General features: G+C 40.8%; 1 protein-coding gene across 1 annotated transcript in view; it reads left to right on the forward strand.

The window, feature by feature from the left end:
- Positions 1–18517, forward strand: part of DYTN (dystrotelin) — a 73487-nt gene that overhangs the window by 25900 nt on the left and 29070 nt on the right. The window contains 4 exon segments of the mRNA XM_070380212.1: positions 4197–4268; positions 4524–4687; positions 11117–11228; positions 12628–12779. Coding sequence (XP_070236313.1) covers positions 4197–4268; positions 4524–4687; positions 11117–11228; positions 12628–12779 — 500 coding nt within the window.

The following is an 18517-nucleotide window of genomic DNA, read 5'->3' on the forward strand; positions in this document are numbered from 1 at the left end:
TTGCAGGCAGATTCTTTACCGATGAGCCACCAGGGAAGCCTACTAAGGCTTTAACAAGTGCTTAATGAACACATAGATGAAATGCAGCCCTGAATACTCAATAGTTGATTTCCATCATTTTCTATGCTTTAAGAATTAAAAAGAATATATTTGAATCAGTTCTAATGAGGTGGATGAAACTGGAACCTATTATACAGAGTGAAGTAAGCCAGAAAGAAAAACACCAATACAGTATACTAACGCATATATATGGAATTTAGAAAGATGGTAACAATAACCCTGTATGCAAGACAGCAAAAGAGACGCAGATGTATAGAACAGTCTTTTGGACTCTGTGGGAGAGGGAGAGGGTAGGATGATTTGGGAGAATGGCATCGAAACATATGTTTCAATGATATGTATAATATCATATAAGAAATGAATTGCCAGTCCAGGTTCAATGCAGGATACAGGATGCTTGGGGCTGGTGCACTGGGATGACCCAGAGGGATGGTACAGGGAGGGAGGTGGGAGGGGGGTTCAGGATGGGGAACATGTGTATACCCGTGGCAGATTTATGCTGATGTATGGCAAAACCAATACAATATTATAATTAGCCTCCAATTAAAATAAATAAAATTTAAATTAAAAAAAAGAATGTGCAAATATAACATTGTTTTCATCCAATTAGTAAGGAATCTAACCTCCTTAATGTAAATATGCTTCTTAATTGTAAAAAATGATGTAACCAAGCAAGATCTTCTGCAAATGAGTTATGTAGGCTCTGGATTATTTTGTGTACAAGTGATTACTGTCTCTGTATCTTTCACCCCTGCTTTAAGGATGCCTCTGTTATTCTTCAAGCCCTTGTAAAATCCTTGAACTAGGTTTTCTGCACTGTGAAACTATAGTAATTTTCTGTCATTTCCCCCCTGGTTCTGGACTGTAGGGAAGAAAAAAAATCTTTTTCCCTTACCCATCTTAAGTTCTGTGTCTTGGGTCCTGTAAATTAGACTTGTGAAAGAATTAACAAGAGAAAAACAAACCAAAGTTTATTCATGTGTATGGTGCATGGGAACACCCAGTGATGAGTAACTCAAAGAAGTAGATAAAACTCAGGCCTGTAAGCTATTTTACGGTAAACAAAGGAAAAGGGACTCTGGGCTTCTAGGTGGGGGAGGCAAGTTTATGAGAAGATGATCGGGAAATAGATCATCTATGGTGAACCAGGGTTGTTTAGTAGGGTTTGTTATGCACATTTAAGTCTGTGATTTCTCCACTAACAAGGGTTGTTAAGAGTCCTCTTCTTCCTGGTAGGTAGAGGGAGACACTATTGGTAAAAATAAATTTACTGTATAAATGTAAGTTACCTTTACAAAAGGAAAACCCGTGTCCTATTTTTAGTGCTTTTTCTGTCTCTATTGGCTCTCAATGACTTTTAGTTCAAAATAATACATATGCCAAGGAGCTATATTTGGGGGTGGCATATTCTGGTATCCTGGAGAACCAAGGATTCTGAACCGGGGATTATTACGGTAAGAGTGGGAGGTGGGTAAGGAGAAAGATTATCAGACAAGGAATATGATTTAGGAAAACCTACCCAAATTACCTTTGCAGGAATTTCCCTGGTGGTCCAGTGGTTAAGACTCTACACTTCCACTACAAGAGGGATGGGTTTGATCTCTGGTCGGGAATATCCTGCATGCCTGGCATGCACTGCAGGCCATGCAGTGCTGCCGAAAAATAAAATTAAATAAATAAAACATAATTACTTTTTCCAAAAAAAATAAAAATTAAAAAAGTTACCCTTGCTTTGATTTGGTCTTAATATTAAGAGTTTATGTTCATACTGATTGCAATAATTAGTATTTAATTTATTGTGTAAATGTTAAACAACGTTTAAGATACTCATTTTTCTTAAGTGGAGCAATGATCTTTTTTTCATTTCTAAGGTTCAAATCTCAGATGTAGTTTTCAAAGAGCTCTTCTGGTGGTTGCCCCAGCACATGGATCCTGTCACCAGTTTTCTGCTGACTCTCAGGCATGTCTTAAGAAGCTACTGCCTCAACAATCCCCGCATTCTGGGGGGAGACTGGGAAAATCTGCCCATCCATTTATGCAATCAGTCTAGTTAGACTGAAGTGGTGAAGTGGATGTGATGAAAGAAGATGGACGGAAGGGCATCTTCCTTCTGAAATCCTATGCCGCTTCCTCACTAGTACAGCTGGCCCCAGGCTGGCTCCCCACCCAAGAGGCCCTAAAAATCTGCCCTTGTTTCAGGCTCAACCAAGGTCAACGAGCTGCTGAAATGGCAGCTCCTGCAGGGCTGTCTCCCCCTCATGCATCAGTAGGCTCCTGAGAAAGCTGTTAGGAAGGTGGAGATTTGCATAGCAAATTATCATCCCATTGACTTCCATTAAGAACACCGAGATGGGTTCCCATAGAGAATTCCAGGCCCCTCTGTGTGATCCCACCCCCCCCCTGAGAACCCTAATTATCATTTCAAGTGGTGTTCTGCCTATACTGCAGGCCCTCTAGCCAGATTTAATTCTTCCTTAGATTATCTGCAAGAAATTAGTCAAATGGGCACAAAATCTTTGTGCACACACTTAAGAGCCAAAAATGTAGGTTAAAACCCACAACAGAAGTGAATTTTCTTTTGACTCATATCAGAATCCCAGAACTGGCTAGTGAATCCTATCTGATTCAATTTCCTTACCATACAAATGAGGCTAAAGCCCTTTCCCAGGGCTCAAGATATCATCCAAATAAGTGGTTCAGTTAGTTCATCAGCATTCACAGGCCAAAGTAGGGGTAATGAGTTATTTTTTCAGATAAAAGCCAAATAACACATCATGTTTAGTTCAGCTGGTGATGGGGTTATTATTAATTTAAAGTACAAGCCATCTTGTCACAATTACACAAATGTTTGTTGACTTCTGCCTGGCTAATTGTCAGCAAAGTGGTTCTAAGTGCCACTTTCCTGATTAGAAGAATGTTTATTCGAGTTGATGGACTCAGCAGGGGGGTCTTTGAAATTACTCCTGAGCTTGGGAGCAATGCCTGCTGACAATCTGTGCTGTAGAAGGCATCAGACATGAAATTAGGACACGTGACCAAATGGGCATAAATGGAGGTGACAGGTACATGTATCTGTGCATATAGTTAATGTCAGGGCCGAGTCCCTGGCCATCTCAGCAGTCACAGGGGGTTCTCAGTCCCTTAGTTAAACTCCTTAATGTGACTGAGTGAAAGATAGAAACCACTGAGTGAGGTAGTGTTAAATCAAGCCATTGGAATACAAATCAGGTCCAGGTGTGACAAAGCTTTGGGAGAACCCCTCAACAGAGTAAAGAGTCTTGGAGGGAGATCTCATGTGTATAGTAATTCTCATCTATTTTGTTTGTTTTACCTTGAGCAAAATATCAGATCTCAATTATTTCTTGTTGTAAACAAGGATAATAACTGCCCTGCCTCGAAAATTGGCATTTATTAAAATAAGATGATGTGTGTTTGAAAAGGTTTTTCTTAAAACTGCCCTGAACTTTAAATGATATCATTGTTATATGTAATTCGTAGGTGAACAAAGGCAAGTTCAGTTCTGTCACTCAGTCGTGTCCGATTCTTTGAGGCCCCATGGATTACAGCACGCCAGGCCTCCCTGGCCATCACCAACTTCCAGAGTTTACTCAAACTCATGTCCATTAAGTCGGTGATGCCATCCAACCATCTCATCCTCTGTCGTCCCCTTCTCCCGCCTTCAATCTTTCCCAGCATCAGGGTCTTTTCCAATGAATCAGTCCTTCGCATCAGGTAGCCAAAGGATTGGAGTTTCAGCTTCAGCATCAGTCCTTCCAATTAATATTCAGGATTGATTTCCTTTAGGATGGACTGGTTGGATCTCTTTGCAGTCCAAGGGCAAAGAAAGGTTAAATAATTTAACTGGGGTCACAAGAGAAACATGGAAGCCCTCCCTGTATTGCCCTCATTGCCAGAACTTCTTACTCTTCTCGTCCCAGCCCCACTTCTCCCCACTTGTTCACTCTTTGTCTCTATTCATATACTGCACAAAATCCACACATGTCTTATTTGCCTAATTGAAACAGCTCATCCAGCCTCATACACCAGTTAGGTGTGACTCTTTGGTCAGAAGTGCCACTGCTCGGGTGTGGCCACCATTTCTTAATCACTGACACAGGGTTTCTTGCCTCTTGTAGATTCCAACTGTTGTTGGGGAAAGTCGTGCTCTGTGCTCTGTGGAGAGTGCTACACGCAGCTGTTTCCAAGGGGTGAGTGCCACGCACATGTCCTTGGGAACTGGGGGCAGACAGAGCTGCTGACCCATTTCAATCACAGACCTACTACTCCACAGGCATCCCAGACAGCCTAATTCAGGAGGTAGACTTGCCCCACCTTTGCATGAGATAAGCTTCAGCAGAGTCAACAGAAACAGAGCCAGAAGAGAAGATGAAAATACATTTTCATCTCTACAAGAGATTGCAGTCATGCTTGGAAACATATTTGACTGTGCCACTGTTTTTCAGGTGTTGAGCCCAGTAATCAAAGAAGAGAAATTCCTGTCTTGGTTGCAGTCTGAGCCTCCCATCCTCTTATGGATCCCAACCTGCTATCGACTGTCAGCCACTGAAATGGCCACTCACCCTGTTCGGTGTAGAATCTGCAGGAACTTTCCCATCACAGGACTGAGGTACAGTCACTCATCACTGTTACACAGACCATCACTCTCCAAATGGATCTAGAGTTGGAGCTTCTTCTCCCCAGATTCTTTTGGTTGTACTATTCACACTTTCAGAACTCAGCTGATTTGGCGGGGGGTGGGGGGGGTGGGGAATAATAATTTCCTGTATGAGTGATCCTGCTTATATTTTATTTTACCTTCTATAATTAATGGAATATTAAGTTCTAGTAACACATACTCAGACCGGTAGATATTTTTATTCCTTAAGGGGAAATTTCTTTGTCTTTTGTTACCAAAACTCTTTTAAATATTTTGTAGTTAACCATAACAATAACAACAGTTTACATTTTTGTTCTTTAAAAATATTTTTGAAGTATAATTGATTTACAGTGTTGTGTTAATTTCTGCTGTACAGCAAAGTGATTCAGTTATACATACAAGCATTCTTTTCCATTATGGATTATAGTATATTGACTATGATTCCCTGTACGATAGGACCTTGTTAACATTTGTTAAATGCTGAACAAATATTAGGTTGTGTGGTTCACATGGATCATTTGTGTAAAGCATTATAACTCCATATACAAAATGGTGTTATCATGCCTAATGGTGGTATTATTATTATTTAGCAGAGATGCTAAATAACCTGAGCTTAAGCTCACGTGGTTAGCAAGTGGCTGAGGCTGTGGACTGAATGCAGAGCCCCTGCTCTGCAGCCGTGATGCTCTGCTGCCTCCTCGTGGAGGCGACTGAGAACATGCCTTGAAACCAAAACAAATGATGAGGCTTTATAGGAGCTGCTCATGCCAGAGCTTCTCTTTTCCTGGAGGAAAAGGCAGATTTGAAAGCTAGGTTTGGACACAGGAAATTCAGATCTTTCCATGGCTTTTAGATGACACTCAAAATCCCATCTTAGGAAAAGGGTGTTGTAGGTTTCCTCTAAATAAAACAATAAAGAAGTAAAATTTGTGTTATTATTAAAGATGGGGAGGAGAGAAGGAAGCCAGCAAGTGGGGGCCAGGCAAGTGGGTGACCATCACCATGGTGGGTGAACCCAGGTGTACAGGGGCTAGTGATGTGGTGAAACTGACGAGCTAGGACAACCTGGGAACTCAAAACTGGTTAAAAAAGGGGGTATGCGCAGAAGGGGCAGGAGAAGTGACATAAAATAGGTCTGATATAAAATAAGTCTGTTGAGCTCACTAAGAACTGGAAATCAGGTTTTCATTTTGCTGAGAAAGTGAATTGATTTTGCAGAGAATTCTGAGGACACAATGAAATTTCATTCACAGAAACTTCACAAATAACACAAGTTGAAACAATAAAACATACCAATGGCCCCAACTGTTGGTAACCAGGCAAGCTACACCAAAGAAATATCCACACTACAATGAAAAGTAAACTCTCTTTTTAATTGGGCAGTGGGAAAACATTAATATGATTTTCTATATTACAAGTATATCATAATCATTTACTCAATAAACAAGTATTACATAGCAGTTACACTGTATCCTGTACTGGGCCAGACACAGAATTCGTTTTTGCAGTTACATAAAATACAAATTTAACATTGATGTATTTTTTTCAAAATCATTATGTATAACATAAAGCAGGTATTATTATTTTTATTTTATCAAGGACTCTTAGTTTGTGAATGACTTGCTCAGGTCACTCAAAAAAAAAAAAAAAAAAAAATAGCAAAAGCATAGGGCCAAATATGCCATATTGTAAGTTTTAGGTTGTGTCCCTACCTGCTAATAGTAAGATTAAATTTCTTCTTAGAAACACCTCTGTGTGGCCCATCTTTTGTCCTAGAAATCTAAGGCAATGTATAGTTCTCATACATGCAGACAGCTGAGTCATCTGGGCATGACCATGAGCTTCTCCAGACCACAGTTTCTTTGTAAGCAAGAGAAGGATGGGTGAATCAAAGTACGACTTAGGCTTCTCTTAGCTGTAACCATCTGAGCTTATTAGAAAGTGCTTGAATACATTATAGGTCTGACCTTAAACCTGTGCTTTTGGCTCTCAGAAAACCACAGCTATAGCATCAAGGCTTTTACTTTGAGTGAGTGTCATAAAGTCATCTTAGAGCAGAAGTGTTCATAGATCTGGAGGTAGCAAGAAGAGGGCAAGACTTGGCCTCCTAAAGTCAGAGAGAAAGACCAGAGATTGTTCCTAAGCTGAGGGTCCAAGTTTAGCAGGATGTGTCACACTTAGACTCCTGAAGAGCATGTAATTTTGAAATGAGATTAGGGGGAAATAACGGGGTTCTTTGTGAGTAAAAGCATCAACAACAGACCAGCTTGTTATCCACACTGCACCCGCTCTCATGCCTCTGTCGGTAGTTTCAGAGCATGGAGGAGCGAAGCCAAGGTTAGGGTCACCATATTGTCCTAAGGAACTAACTGCAACCATGCCGTAAAGCCAAATAAAGCAGCCAGTAAAGATGGCTCATCACATCATCTTATTAAAAAATACTTCATGTTATACACTTCACGTCTCCCTGAGTATGCATGTTGAATAATTTTCAAAGTTGTGTAAAACTTTACAAAGGCCTTGGCTTCCCTGGTGGCTCAGATGGTAAAGCGTCTGCCTGCAATGCGGGAGACCCGGGTTCAATTCCTGGGTCGGGAAGATCCCCTGAAGAAGGAAATAGCAACCCATTCCGGTACTCTAGCCTGGAAAATTCCATGGACTGAGGAGCCCGGCAGGCTACAGTCCATGGGGTTGCAAAGAGTTGGACATGACTGAGTGACTTCACACTCTTACAAGGCCTAGTGGTCAGGATTTACTAGCCCCATTTTCCTCCTTGAAGAAACAAAGGCATTCATTTAACTCAATCAATAAATGTTCATTGAAAACCTACCATGTACCAGGTATCTTCAAAACCATGAACTTAAGTTTCTGTTTCAAGGTCCTCTAGTAATGGTGGCATGTGACTCTAAGTCAGGTTTCCTGCCTTTGTATTCTATTTTATATATACATTTGGCGGGGTTTGGTGATTTAGTTGCTAAGTTGTATCTGACTCTGTGTGACCCCATGGACTGTAGCCCACCAGGCTCCTCTGTCCATGGGGTTCTCCAGGCAAGAATACTGGAGTGGGTTGCCATTTCCTTATTCAGGGGATCTTCCCAACCCAGAAATCGAACCCGGGTATCCTTCACCTGCAGGCAGATTCTGTACCAACTGAGCTATAAGGGAAACCCTTATATATACGTGTATTTATTTATTGTTTACTTACTTGATTTAACCAGGTCTTAGTTTCAGCACGCAGGATCTTTTAGTTGCAGCATGTGATCTCATAATTGTGGCACTTGGGATCTAGTTCCCTGACCAGGGATCAAACCCAGGCCTCCTCCATTGGGGGTGTGGGGTCTTAACCACAGGACCACCAGGGAAGTCTCCTCTGGGTGGTCTGTTACATAAGTTAAAATAGCTGGCTCTCCATTCGGATGGTATCCCTGGCCTCAAAACCCAATTAAACCATTACCAAGTCATCGTGTAAATTTGTGCTTTTGCTTAAGATCTCTTTGAGTTTTAAGAATTGATTTAAAGAAATCGGTTTCTTCAAATGAGGGTAACAATAAGAATGCCTTCCCTTAAAGAACTTTCATGGGGATTAACTATGTCAATGCATGTCCCCTGCCTGCTGCATAGTGAGGGCTCAAAAATGTTTTCTATGCTACTATGATAGCCCTTCAACACTCTATTAATACCCCACTGTGAGTCTAGGTGTCAGGGACAGCAGTGAACAAGGGCCGTGAGAGTTGGTCTCATGGCACTTGAATTCTCCTGCTTTGCCTTCCAATGACTTTGGTCAAAAACCCTTCTGCCATCTGGCCTCAGGAACATTCCAACCTTTTATTCCTCTGTTCTTCAGAGTTATCTGTAGGTCTGATAGATGTGACAAGCTCTAAACCCTTCTTCACCCCAGTCTGCATTACCTATACCTCCTCTTCTTTCTACCTGGGATTTCCTTCACCTTAATCTCCCACCCAGCATTCTACACCCAGCATGAGCCTCACTTCTTCCATAAAAACTAATCAGATCATCCCACCCCCAGGTGTCTTCGCCTCTCTCTCCTACTGCATTTATTTTCCATGCCTCTCACTCTGCACTTCATCACACAGTACTTAATCTTGCTAGTTAGTGTACCTCAAGTTTCCCTATCATGTCTTTGCAGCAAGATACAAAACTTGAAGAGTATAGGAATCTTGTCATAGTTTTACTTTTGTAAATTTGGAAACGGGAATTGAAAACTTAAATGCTTTCTGGGGCGAGACAAGTATATAAATGAGGGGAAGAGGCTAGGGAGGAACTGTCCTAAAGGAATAGCTCCCACCTTGCCCTCGCTCATTGTTGCCACTGATGGGGAAGACCCGACTTTATGTCACAGAAACTGTAGTTGAATATCAGTTAAAATATCAGGGGAAAAGGTATAGATAAAGAAGGGAACCCTCCTATACTGTAGGTGGGAATGTAAATTGATATAACCATCATAGAGAACAGTATGGAGGTTTTGTAAAAAAACAAAAATAGAGCTACCATATGACCCTGCAATCCCAGTCCTGAGGACATATCTGGAGAAAAACAAGTTCCAAAAGAATACACGCACCCCAGTGTTCTTTGCAACACTGTTTACAATAGCCAAGACATGGAAGCAACCTAAACATCCATTCACAGAGGAATGGATAGAGATGTTTTGTGTGCATATATATATAATGGAATATTGTTTATATAATGGAATATTGAATATATATTCCATATATAATGGAATATTACTCAGCCATTAAAAAGAATGAAATTATGCCATTTGCAACAACATGGATGTACCTAGAGATTGTCATACTGAGTGAAGTAAGTCAGATAGAGGAGAAATATTGTATGACATCCCTTACATGCAGAATCTAAAAAGAAATGATACAAATGAGAATCCCATGGACAGAGGAGCCTGGCAGGCTACAGTCCATGGGGTCACAAAGAGTTGGACACAACTGAGCAACTTTCACTTTTGGGAGATACATGTACACACTACTATATATAAAATGGATAACCAACAAGGGCCTACTATATAGCACAGGGAACTCTGCCCAATGTTATGTGGCAGCCTGGATGGGAGGGGAGTTTGGGAGAGAATGGATACATGTATGTGTATTTCTGACTCCTTATGCTGTCCACCTGAAACAATCACAACATTGTTAATTATCTATCAGTTCAGTTCAGTTCAATTCAGTCGCTCAGTTGTGTCCGACTCTTTGTGACCCCATGAATTGCAGCACGCCAGGCCTCCCTGTCCATCACCAACTCCTAGAGTTCACCCAAACTCACATGCTTCGAGTTGGTGATGCCATCCAGCCATCTCATCCTCTGTTGTCCCCTTTCTCTCCTGCCCGCAATCCCTCCCAGCATCAGAGTCTTTTCCGATGAGTCAACTCTTCGCATGAGGTGGCCAAAGTACTGGAGTTTGGGAAAAAGTATAGATCCCTGATATTTTACAAACGGTATGATCCTATTCATCCTTGAAAGTTACTAATTCTTGACTGTGTGGTCTCACCAGCAAAGCCCCCAAAAAGCACACCATTTTCCCTGAGTGCCTAGAGACGCCCTTCCTTAGCAGAATGTCTCAGTGTCTCCTCTCCTCTGACAGGCGATTTAAGTAACTGTTCGTAATAGAGTCTGCAGTGCTGATGTGTTAACAAACTTGGCTGTGTTTGTCACTCAATCTTGGCTGTTAGAGAAGGAAATGGCAACCCACTCCAGCACCCTTGCCTGGAAATCCCATGGACGGAGGAGCCTGGTAGGCTACAGTCCCTGGGGTCGCAAAGAGTTGGACACGACTGAGCGTCTTCCCTTGGACTTGGACCTTGGCTGATGAGGAACTCCCGCTCTTCACTGTATTCCTTCCTATGTACAAATTCCTAAAAAATGACACATTTATTTTAGACTCTTTTATCTATGATTTTATTTTTCCCAATACTACATAGGAACGCAGGTCCAATATCATCACATCTCACAAATTCTCAAGAGAATTTAGAATTCTAACTTTTTGGAAATCTTCCAGGTTTCTTTATGTTGGCAATTGCATTGAAATTACTCAAACACTTTGTGCAGCTACCCAAAATGTGGCCGCAAACTTCATAGTGTATCCTAAGGGTTGTTGCACACAGTCCCATGCATATAAAAGACACTTGGTATTTTTTGGTGGGAGAGAGGATAAATCAGGCCTCTTTACTATAGTTCGTTGACAAAATTATATTTATTTAATGTCATATTATAAAAATGACAAAATAAATGATAAAAAGAAGATCTAGCTGTATACTCACTCAATAGCTCAGATACCTCTTATTTATCTTAGGCTGCTCCTTCTTCTGAATAATATTTTCTTTGCTCACCTATTAATAGTGATGTAAGTCACACTTCCACTTTAATTGACAGATACCGCTGTCTGAAGTGTCTCAACTTTGACATCTGCCAAGCGTGTTTCTTATCTAGTTTTCAGGGCAAGTCCCACCAGAAGTCTCATCCCGTGGTTGAGAACTGCATCCAGGTAACATCTAACGCAATGTACCAAACTATTCATAAGTCTTATCTGTGAGAGCTAAAGCAATGAAAAAAACGTTCCCATCAGGAAGACCACAGATTCTACTCCTTTCATACATTACAATATTTAAGATTAAAGAAGTGGCAAGCTCAACCTTATATATCTCTCAATATACATATACTTTACACTGTAGATTTTAATAAAACGTTTTGGAGACAATAGACCAGAGTCTAATCTGAAGCCACTGACTGGGTACTATGTGCAAGAAAATATCTGAGGAGTAAGAGGGGAGAGGCATTGGAAATGGATACTGATTAAAAATTTTAAAACTCTGGTTTGGTTAAAAAAAAAAAATGATGCAACGAGGCCTCTAGCTGCTATTGCATTTCAGGAAAAGTTTTCTTTTTTAACATGTCTTTTCCTCAGCACTAAAATTCAAGTATATTTCCCTTAGTAAAAATAAAAGAGAAAGATTACTATCTCAGTTTTGACTGGAGCCAGTATAAAACTAGATTTTATAGCTGACTTTCAAAAAAATTTTAAAGACAACTATAAATATGCAGGAAGAGAATTCAGCTCATGATAATAACAAAGAGAAATGGGATACTTTTAAGGCAGAGAGCATTTAAGATTTTCCGGAAATCGCTTAGTAGAAATCAGTTTCTCCATGCGGTTGGCCTTGCTCTCAAATTCCAAATAGTAAAAGGTGTTGACTAATTACCTTTACTGTGGACAATTTTCCCTCATGATCTCTTTACCATGAATGGCCCACAAAAGTCAAGTGCCTCAATCTTGCCAAATAATTTTCAGAGGATATTGCTTTACTAAACTTCATTAACTCGGATTCTCAGGTTTATTAGTGTATGATCCTCCCGCCTGGGGAAAAATAGGTCTTATCGATGTTAGACTGACACCATGTGGTCATTTTGTTATTACACTTTAGATTTTAAGAGTTGAACATTTTAAAACTTCTCATTGTTTCCTTTTGGCTTACACGTGGGGTCCATGGATGGACTTCAGGTGGCCTGTGAATCCACTGAACTTTTATGGAAAATTAAATTTATGGACATTTTTCTGGAAATAAATTTCCAAAGAAACCCTCCAATTAGCATCCATAGACTTAGTTCTCTTTCACATCCTCTTTTAGTTTTAGAATTCCACATTCCAGAAGAGAAGTTATTGTGGAAGTTAGCGGGTATTTAATTTAGAAATGGATAGTGTATGTATGTGAATAGAGAGAGAACGTGAAGAAGTTCAGATAGGATGGAAGTAAGATGATTTTTCTGTGGACATAAAAGTTAGTGAAATAATTTCAGACACTTTTATGGCAGCCAGTCCACTCAAGTAAGGAAAGAAGACCACGTTAAGGCTGATCTGATGCCCTTTGTGCTGTTGGCCATTCCAGCAGATGTCAGCAAAGGATGATACAAGACTCATCCTCAGGACCCCCAGAAACAATCTGCTCCAAGGGCGCTGTAGGAGGAAAGAAGCTTCGAGAAGGCAATGGCTCCTGGACAAGGTGAATCCAAAGGATATGGCTAACCATGCACAGGCCAGGTGAGTGGATTCCTGCAGGGTGGCAACCCGAAGCCTGGTACTGGGGTTATGCAGCCAGCCCAGGGAATCTGCAGCAGGAGAAGGGGTAAGATGCTGTTCCCCTCTAGAAACAACCTTTAATTTAAGTAGAACAAGAGACAACACTACCTTTAAGTGGCCCATCCCATCATTTAGTTATCCCAACTAAAGACCCCAGACAGACACAGATTTTTTTTTTAACCTTATAATTTTATTTTATTTTTTTAATTTAAATTTATTTATTTTAATTGGAGGCTAATTACTTTACAATATTGTATTGGTTCTGCCACACATCAGCAGGAGACTTTTAATATTAGAGGATTTGAATAACTTTCTCCAACATCTTTCTTTTTCATTGGTTTACTTTGGAAAGCCTAATTCAGAATTAATATTTTATTTTAAAAAAGGAAAAGAAAGACACATTCCATCACTCACAACCATATGCTGTTCACATTTCAGTATTACTAAGTCAGGAATTATGCTGTGGATACAGATTTTCATTCTTTTTTCCGTTTACATTAAATGGAGAGCATTTGTCCTGTCATTGGTGCTAGTGGTAAAGAACCTGCCGGCCAATGCAGGAGACGAAAGAGAGGTAGGTTCAATCTCTGGGTCAGGAAGATCCCCAGAAGTAGGAAATGACAACCCACTCCAGTATTCTTGCCTTGAGAACCCCATGGACAGAGGAGCCTGGTGGGCTATAGTCTATGGGGTCACAGAGTCATACAAAACTGAAGCAACTTAGCATGTAGCTTCCAAAATATCATTTCAATGACCTCACTCACATCCTTATAAAGAAGTGCCATAATTTAGAAGTAATCCCTTAACATTTTGATTCTTTTCAAATTTTGCCCCTCACTAAAATTCTGTAGTCAACATCCCTCTACGTGCATTTTCCTATATGTTTAATATTTCATTAAGTGAAACAATTGCATTAAAAGTTGTGAATTTTGTTAATCCTCAAAATTCAGAATGCCAATCTGTGTTCCAAAGGGTTACTCAAAGGACACCCATCACCCTGGTAACTGAGATCGTCCATCACACACCTGAGTACCAGCCTAAAGACAACCTTTTAAAAATCATCATGACCTTAAAGTTTGAAGTCACTATTTCTTTATAATTTAAAACTCCAAAAGACCAAGAAAAAGGCACTGTTTCCATGGGCTTATGATCATCAAACTTTTGGGAGGAAAACAGCCAGGATAATCCATGCACTCTTATTTTATCTATCAGAAGTGTAAAAATAGATCACTTTAATCAAATTGATATTCAATTGTTAATTTCTTCTGTAATTCTCTAAACTTTTCTCAGACATCTATCAGCATATTTCCATCTCAATCCTAGACCCTATTTCTGTGGTCATTTTGTTACTTTATATTTTGGTGTAATTTAATATATTTTTATAGCTCTTTGAAAGGAAAAATACATATTGACTTAGAAATTAGATCCCATGCCTATACCTGTACCACATTTACCTAGCAGGTGGTTATCACTGGATCCATAAAGTCAGAGAATTTGGCTAGCTCTAATTCATCTCTTTTTTTGGCTGCACTTGGTCTTCGTTGCTTTTGTGCGGGCTTTGTCTAGTTGCGGTGAGTGGGGGGCTACTCTTTGTTGTGGTGTGAGGGGTTCTCACTGTGGTGGCTTCTCTTACTGTGGAGCACAGGCTCTGGAGCTCTGGCTTAGTAGCTGTGGCACAGGGATTTAGCTGCTCAGTAGCATGTGGAATCTTCCTGGACAAGGGATCAAACCCATGTCCCCTGCATTGGCAGGCAGATTCTTATCCACCGCGCCATCAGGGAAGTCCTGGATATCATCTTGAGGTATATCTTTAATATAGCACAAATAATTTAAATTTAAAAATAAAAGCAAAGATATCAGGTACCAATTCGTCTGCCTTCTTCAAGCCATGTATTTCACTTTTCCCTGGTAGAGTAACACTAAACTCTGACGATTAGTCAGCTGGATTTATTGCATATTTGAAATCTTCTCCAAATCCCTCCATTCTCATAGTTAGAACACCAAGATCTATGCTCTCATTTGCATTTCTTTTGGCCACAGAAGCCTGGCTGATCTTTTACGCACTTATTTCCCCCAAACTTAGTGTAGGCCTTAAGCCCATCCATTAGCTTCCCATTGTTCTTAAGCTAAAGACTGAACATTTTAAGATGACTTAGAAAATTCCTGCATATTTGAGCCACCCTGGGGACCTCTTCAGTGCCATTCTCCCCTCCACACCTCTGTTCTCCAGTTCTGTCCCTCCCTCCTCACCACAGGACTAAGCTGTATCCCCCAATCTCAATACTTAAAACCTTTACTTTAAAGAATTGGTATCTTTAGACCACCTCTCTGTACGGCTGGACTCCTTAGCTCTTAAATACTAGCAAAAGGTCTATTCAGATGTCATCACATCCTTAAGGCCCTGCCTGACTACCTATTTATCATTTTAGCCCCTGTTCCCACTCTGGCATTCCCAAACCTCCTCCCTTGTTTTATTTCTCTTCAAAAGTATTTTATCAGCATCTGACATTCTATGTATTTCACTTTTTTCTTTTTTTGCTTTAATGGAAACTCCATCGGGGAAGGGAATTTTTATTGTTCCCAGTTGTATTTCCAGAATTTACAACAGCATCTCAATATGATAAATGCTCAATAAATGTTTGCTGAATAACTGATGGACTGAATAATAAAATGGGTGGATGCATGATAGAGGAACTGATGGATGGTTAGATTGATAACATGGGTGATGCCGGGAGCCGGCATATTGCGTATTGAGTGCATATTGCATATTGCATATTGAGTGCAGCACTTTCCACAGCATCATCTTTCAGGATCTGGAATAGCTCAACTGGAATTCTATCACTGCCTGGAGCCAGCGTGAGGAACTCCGCCCATGACAAAGGTCATGAGGAAGGAGGCTCGGCATACACAAAGGCGGGATCAACCCTCAGGAGTCCCCCTGGAAATTCTCGAGCATCTACCCCCAAACCAGAGTCTGCCTACTTTCTGCTTTGTGCTCTCACCTACACCTCTGACTTTATGGGGGGCTGTCCCCCACTACCTCTCTCTGAAAAAAGAGTTAGCTTACAGCTCCAGTTAATAATTCCCAGGTGTGACAGTGTTTCAACCTACAAACTCCTTTGGAAATCCTCTAGCCTGCCTGAATAGGTTTTTCCGGCCACATGTGATTGCTCAGAGCCTCCCAACTGTGAGAGGCAGGAGATGTTCTAAACTGTCTAAACACAGATTCCTTTGAGTAGTTAAAAGACTGATTAGAAATTGTATTGGTGAAGGGTTTTTCACTTATTGGGCCAATGTTTGCTGCTAAGTCTCCATACTCCTTACCTACTGTGTCGTTGGCAGTGTATTGATTGATATAATGGGTGTATAGAAATGTAAGTAGTAGCCTCAATGTTTGTAACCTTGGACCCTTGAGTTAATTCTTTTCTTGATTGAGCCCACCACACCTTTGCCCTATAGGAATGCAACTTTATCTAATGCTTTTGGAGGGTGGCTCCTGACTTTAGAATAATCACCTTTAGAGAAAAATAAGTTTCTTAAAATGTTAACAGGCCTCCGGGCCAGAAGATGATGTAAATCACCTGAACTTTTGCATATGATAAGTTTGAAAGCCTGGCTTCGATTAGAACCAGGAACTGCTGTCCTTGCATGACTCCACCCCTTCCCCCATTATTCTCTATGCACAACTTAAGGTATAAAAACTACTTTGGAAAATAAAGTGCGGGCCTTGTTCACCGAAACTTGGTCTCCCCATGTTGTGCTCTCTCTCACTCTGGCTGAGTCTCCATCTGGAGCGCGGAACCCACCATGCTTACTAATTATGCCTGGGCTTCTAAGATCCGACCGGGGAGGCCTCAGTGTCTCCTCCGGGAGAACAGAAGGACGCCTGCGGCCTACGTAAGTGGTGCAAACTTCTTGTCTTGAAGTTTTATTGGTCCCCCGCGTAAACCAAGCTACTCAGCCTCTTTTCTCCACTGAATTTCCTCACTGAGCTATCCTCATTCTATTACTCTTTATATCTTAATTAACGTTTAATTACGCAGTTGTTTCCTGATCCTCGCCTACGCCGTCTCTCCTTCATCTCTCCCTGGATCAGCCGGGGCTGGACCCCGGCAATGGGTCTCTTAGAATGGAGTATGAAGTGTCACGAGGAGTAATTAATTATCCAGTGTTGGAAGACATTAGTGACGTTTAAACCCGGGACAGAAAGACAAAGAAATCTTGTTCTTAGCCAGCTCCGTGAGTGGCCTTGGGGACTTTGTTTTTTTCACCTGATGATAGAGATAACTTGTTCTTCCTTCTCCCAGAGTCGTGTTTGTGGAAATAAGATGAAGAAAGGGAATTGCAAGCCCTATGCCAAGCTAGGACTTGCCAACATCCATTGGATCATAGAAAAAGGAAGAGAATTCCAGAAAAACATCTACTTCTGCTTCATTGACTACGCTAAAGACTTTGACTGTCTGGATCACAACAAACTGTGGAAAATTCTTAAAGAGATAGGGATACCAGACCACCTTACCTGCCTTCTGAGAAACCTGTATGCAGATCAAGAAGCCAACAGTTAGGACCAGACTTGGAACAGCAGACTGGTTCAAAATTGGAAAAGGGCTGTATACATCTGTATACAACTGTATACATCAAGGCTGTACATTGTCACCCTGCTTATTGAGCTTATATGCAGAGTACATCATGAGAAATGCCAGACTGATGAAGTGCAAGCTAAGATTGCCCAAAGAAATATCAATAACCTCAGATACGCAGATGAAACCATCCTTATGGCAGAAAGTGAAGAGGAACTGAAGACCCTCTTGATAAACATGAAAAAGCAGAGTGAAAAAGCTGGCTTAAAACTCAGCATTCAAAAAATGAAGATCATAGCATCCAATCCCATCACTTCATGGCAAATAGATGGGGCAACAATGGAATCAGTGACAGATTTTATTTTCTTGGGCTCCAAAATCACTGCAGATGGTGACTGCAGCTATGAAGTTGAAAGACACTTGCTTCTTGGGAAAAAAAAAAAAATGACAAACCTAGACAGAATATTAAAAGCAGAGACATTACTTTGCTGAAAAAGGTCCATCTAGTCAAAGCTATGGTTTTTCCAGTAGTCATGTATGGATGTGAGAGTTGGACCATGAATAAAGTTGAATGCCGAGGAATTGATGCTTTCAAGCTGTGGTGTTGGAGAAGACTCTTGAGGGTCCCTTGGACTTCAAGGAGATCCAACCAGTCCATCCTAAAGGAAATCAGTCCTGAATATTCATTGGAAGGATTGAAGCTGAAGCTGAAGTTGCAATACTTTGACCACCTTATGCGAAGAGCTGGTTCATTAGAAAAAACTCTGATGCTGGAAAAGATTGAAGGAAGGAGGAGAAGGGGATGATAGAGGACAAGATGGTTGGATGGCATCAGTGACTCAATGGACATGAGTTTGAGCCAGCTCTGGGAGTTGGTAAAGGACAGGGAAGCCTGGCGTGTTGCAGTCCATGGGGTTTCAGAGTCAGACATGATGAAGCAACTGAACAGCAATATGCAGAGCTAAAGGTTCTTAAAATGTCAATGTGTTATCTGTTCACCAGAAAGTACCAGCCTCTTAAACACATAAGTGAAGTGTACCACAGAGTAATCACTTATTTTCTTATACTCTTATTGGATTCTGTAAAAATAAGTACACTATGTCATAAATGATTGTATTT

The sequence above is a fragment of the Bos mutus genome, chromosome 2 (assembly GCF_027580195.1).
Source record: "Bos mutus isolate GX-2022 chromosome 2, NWIPB_WYAK_1.1, whole genome shotgun sequence".
Classification (NCBI taxonomy): Eukaryota; Metazoa; Chordata; class Mammalia; order Artiodactyla; family Bovidae; genus Bos; species Bos mutus.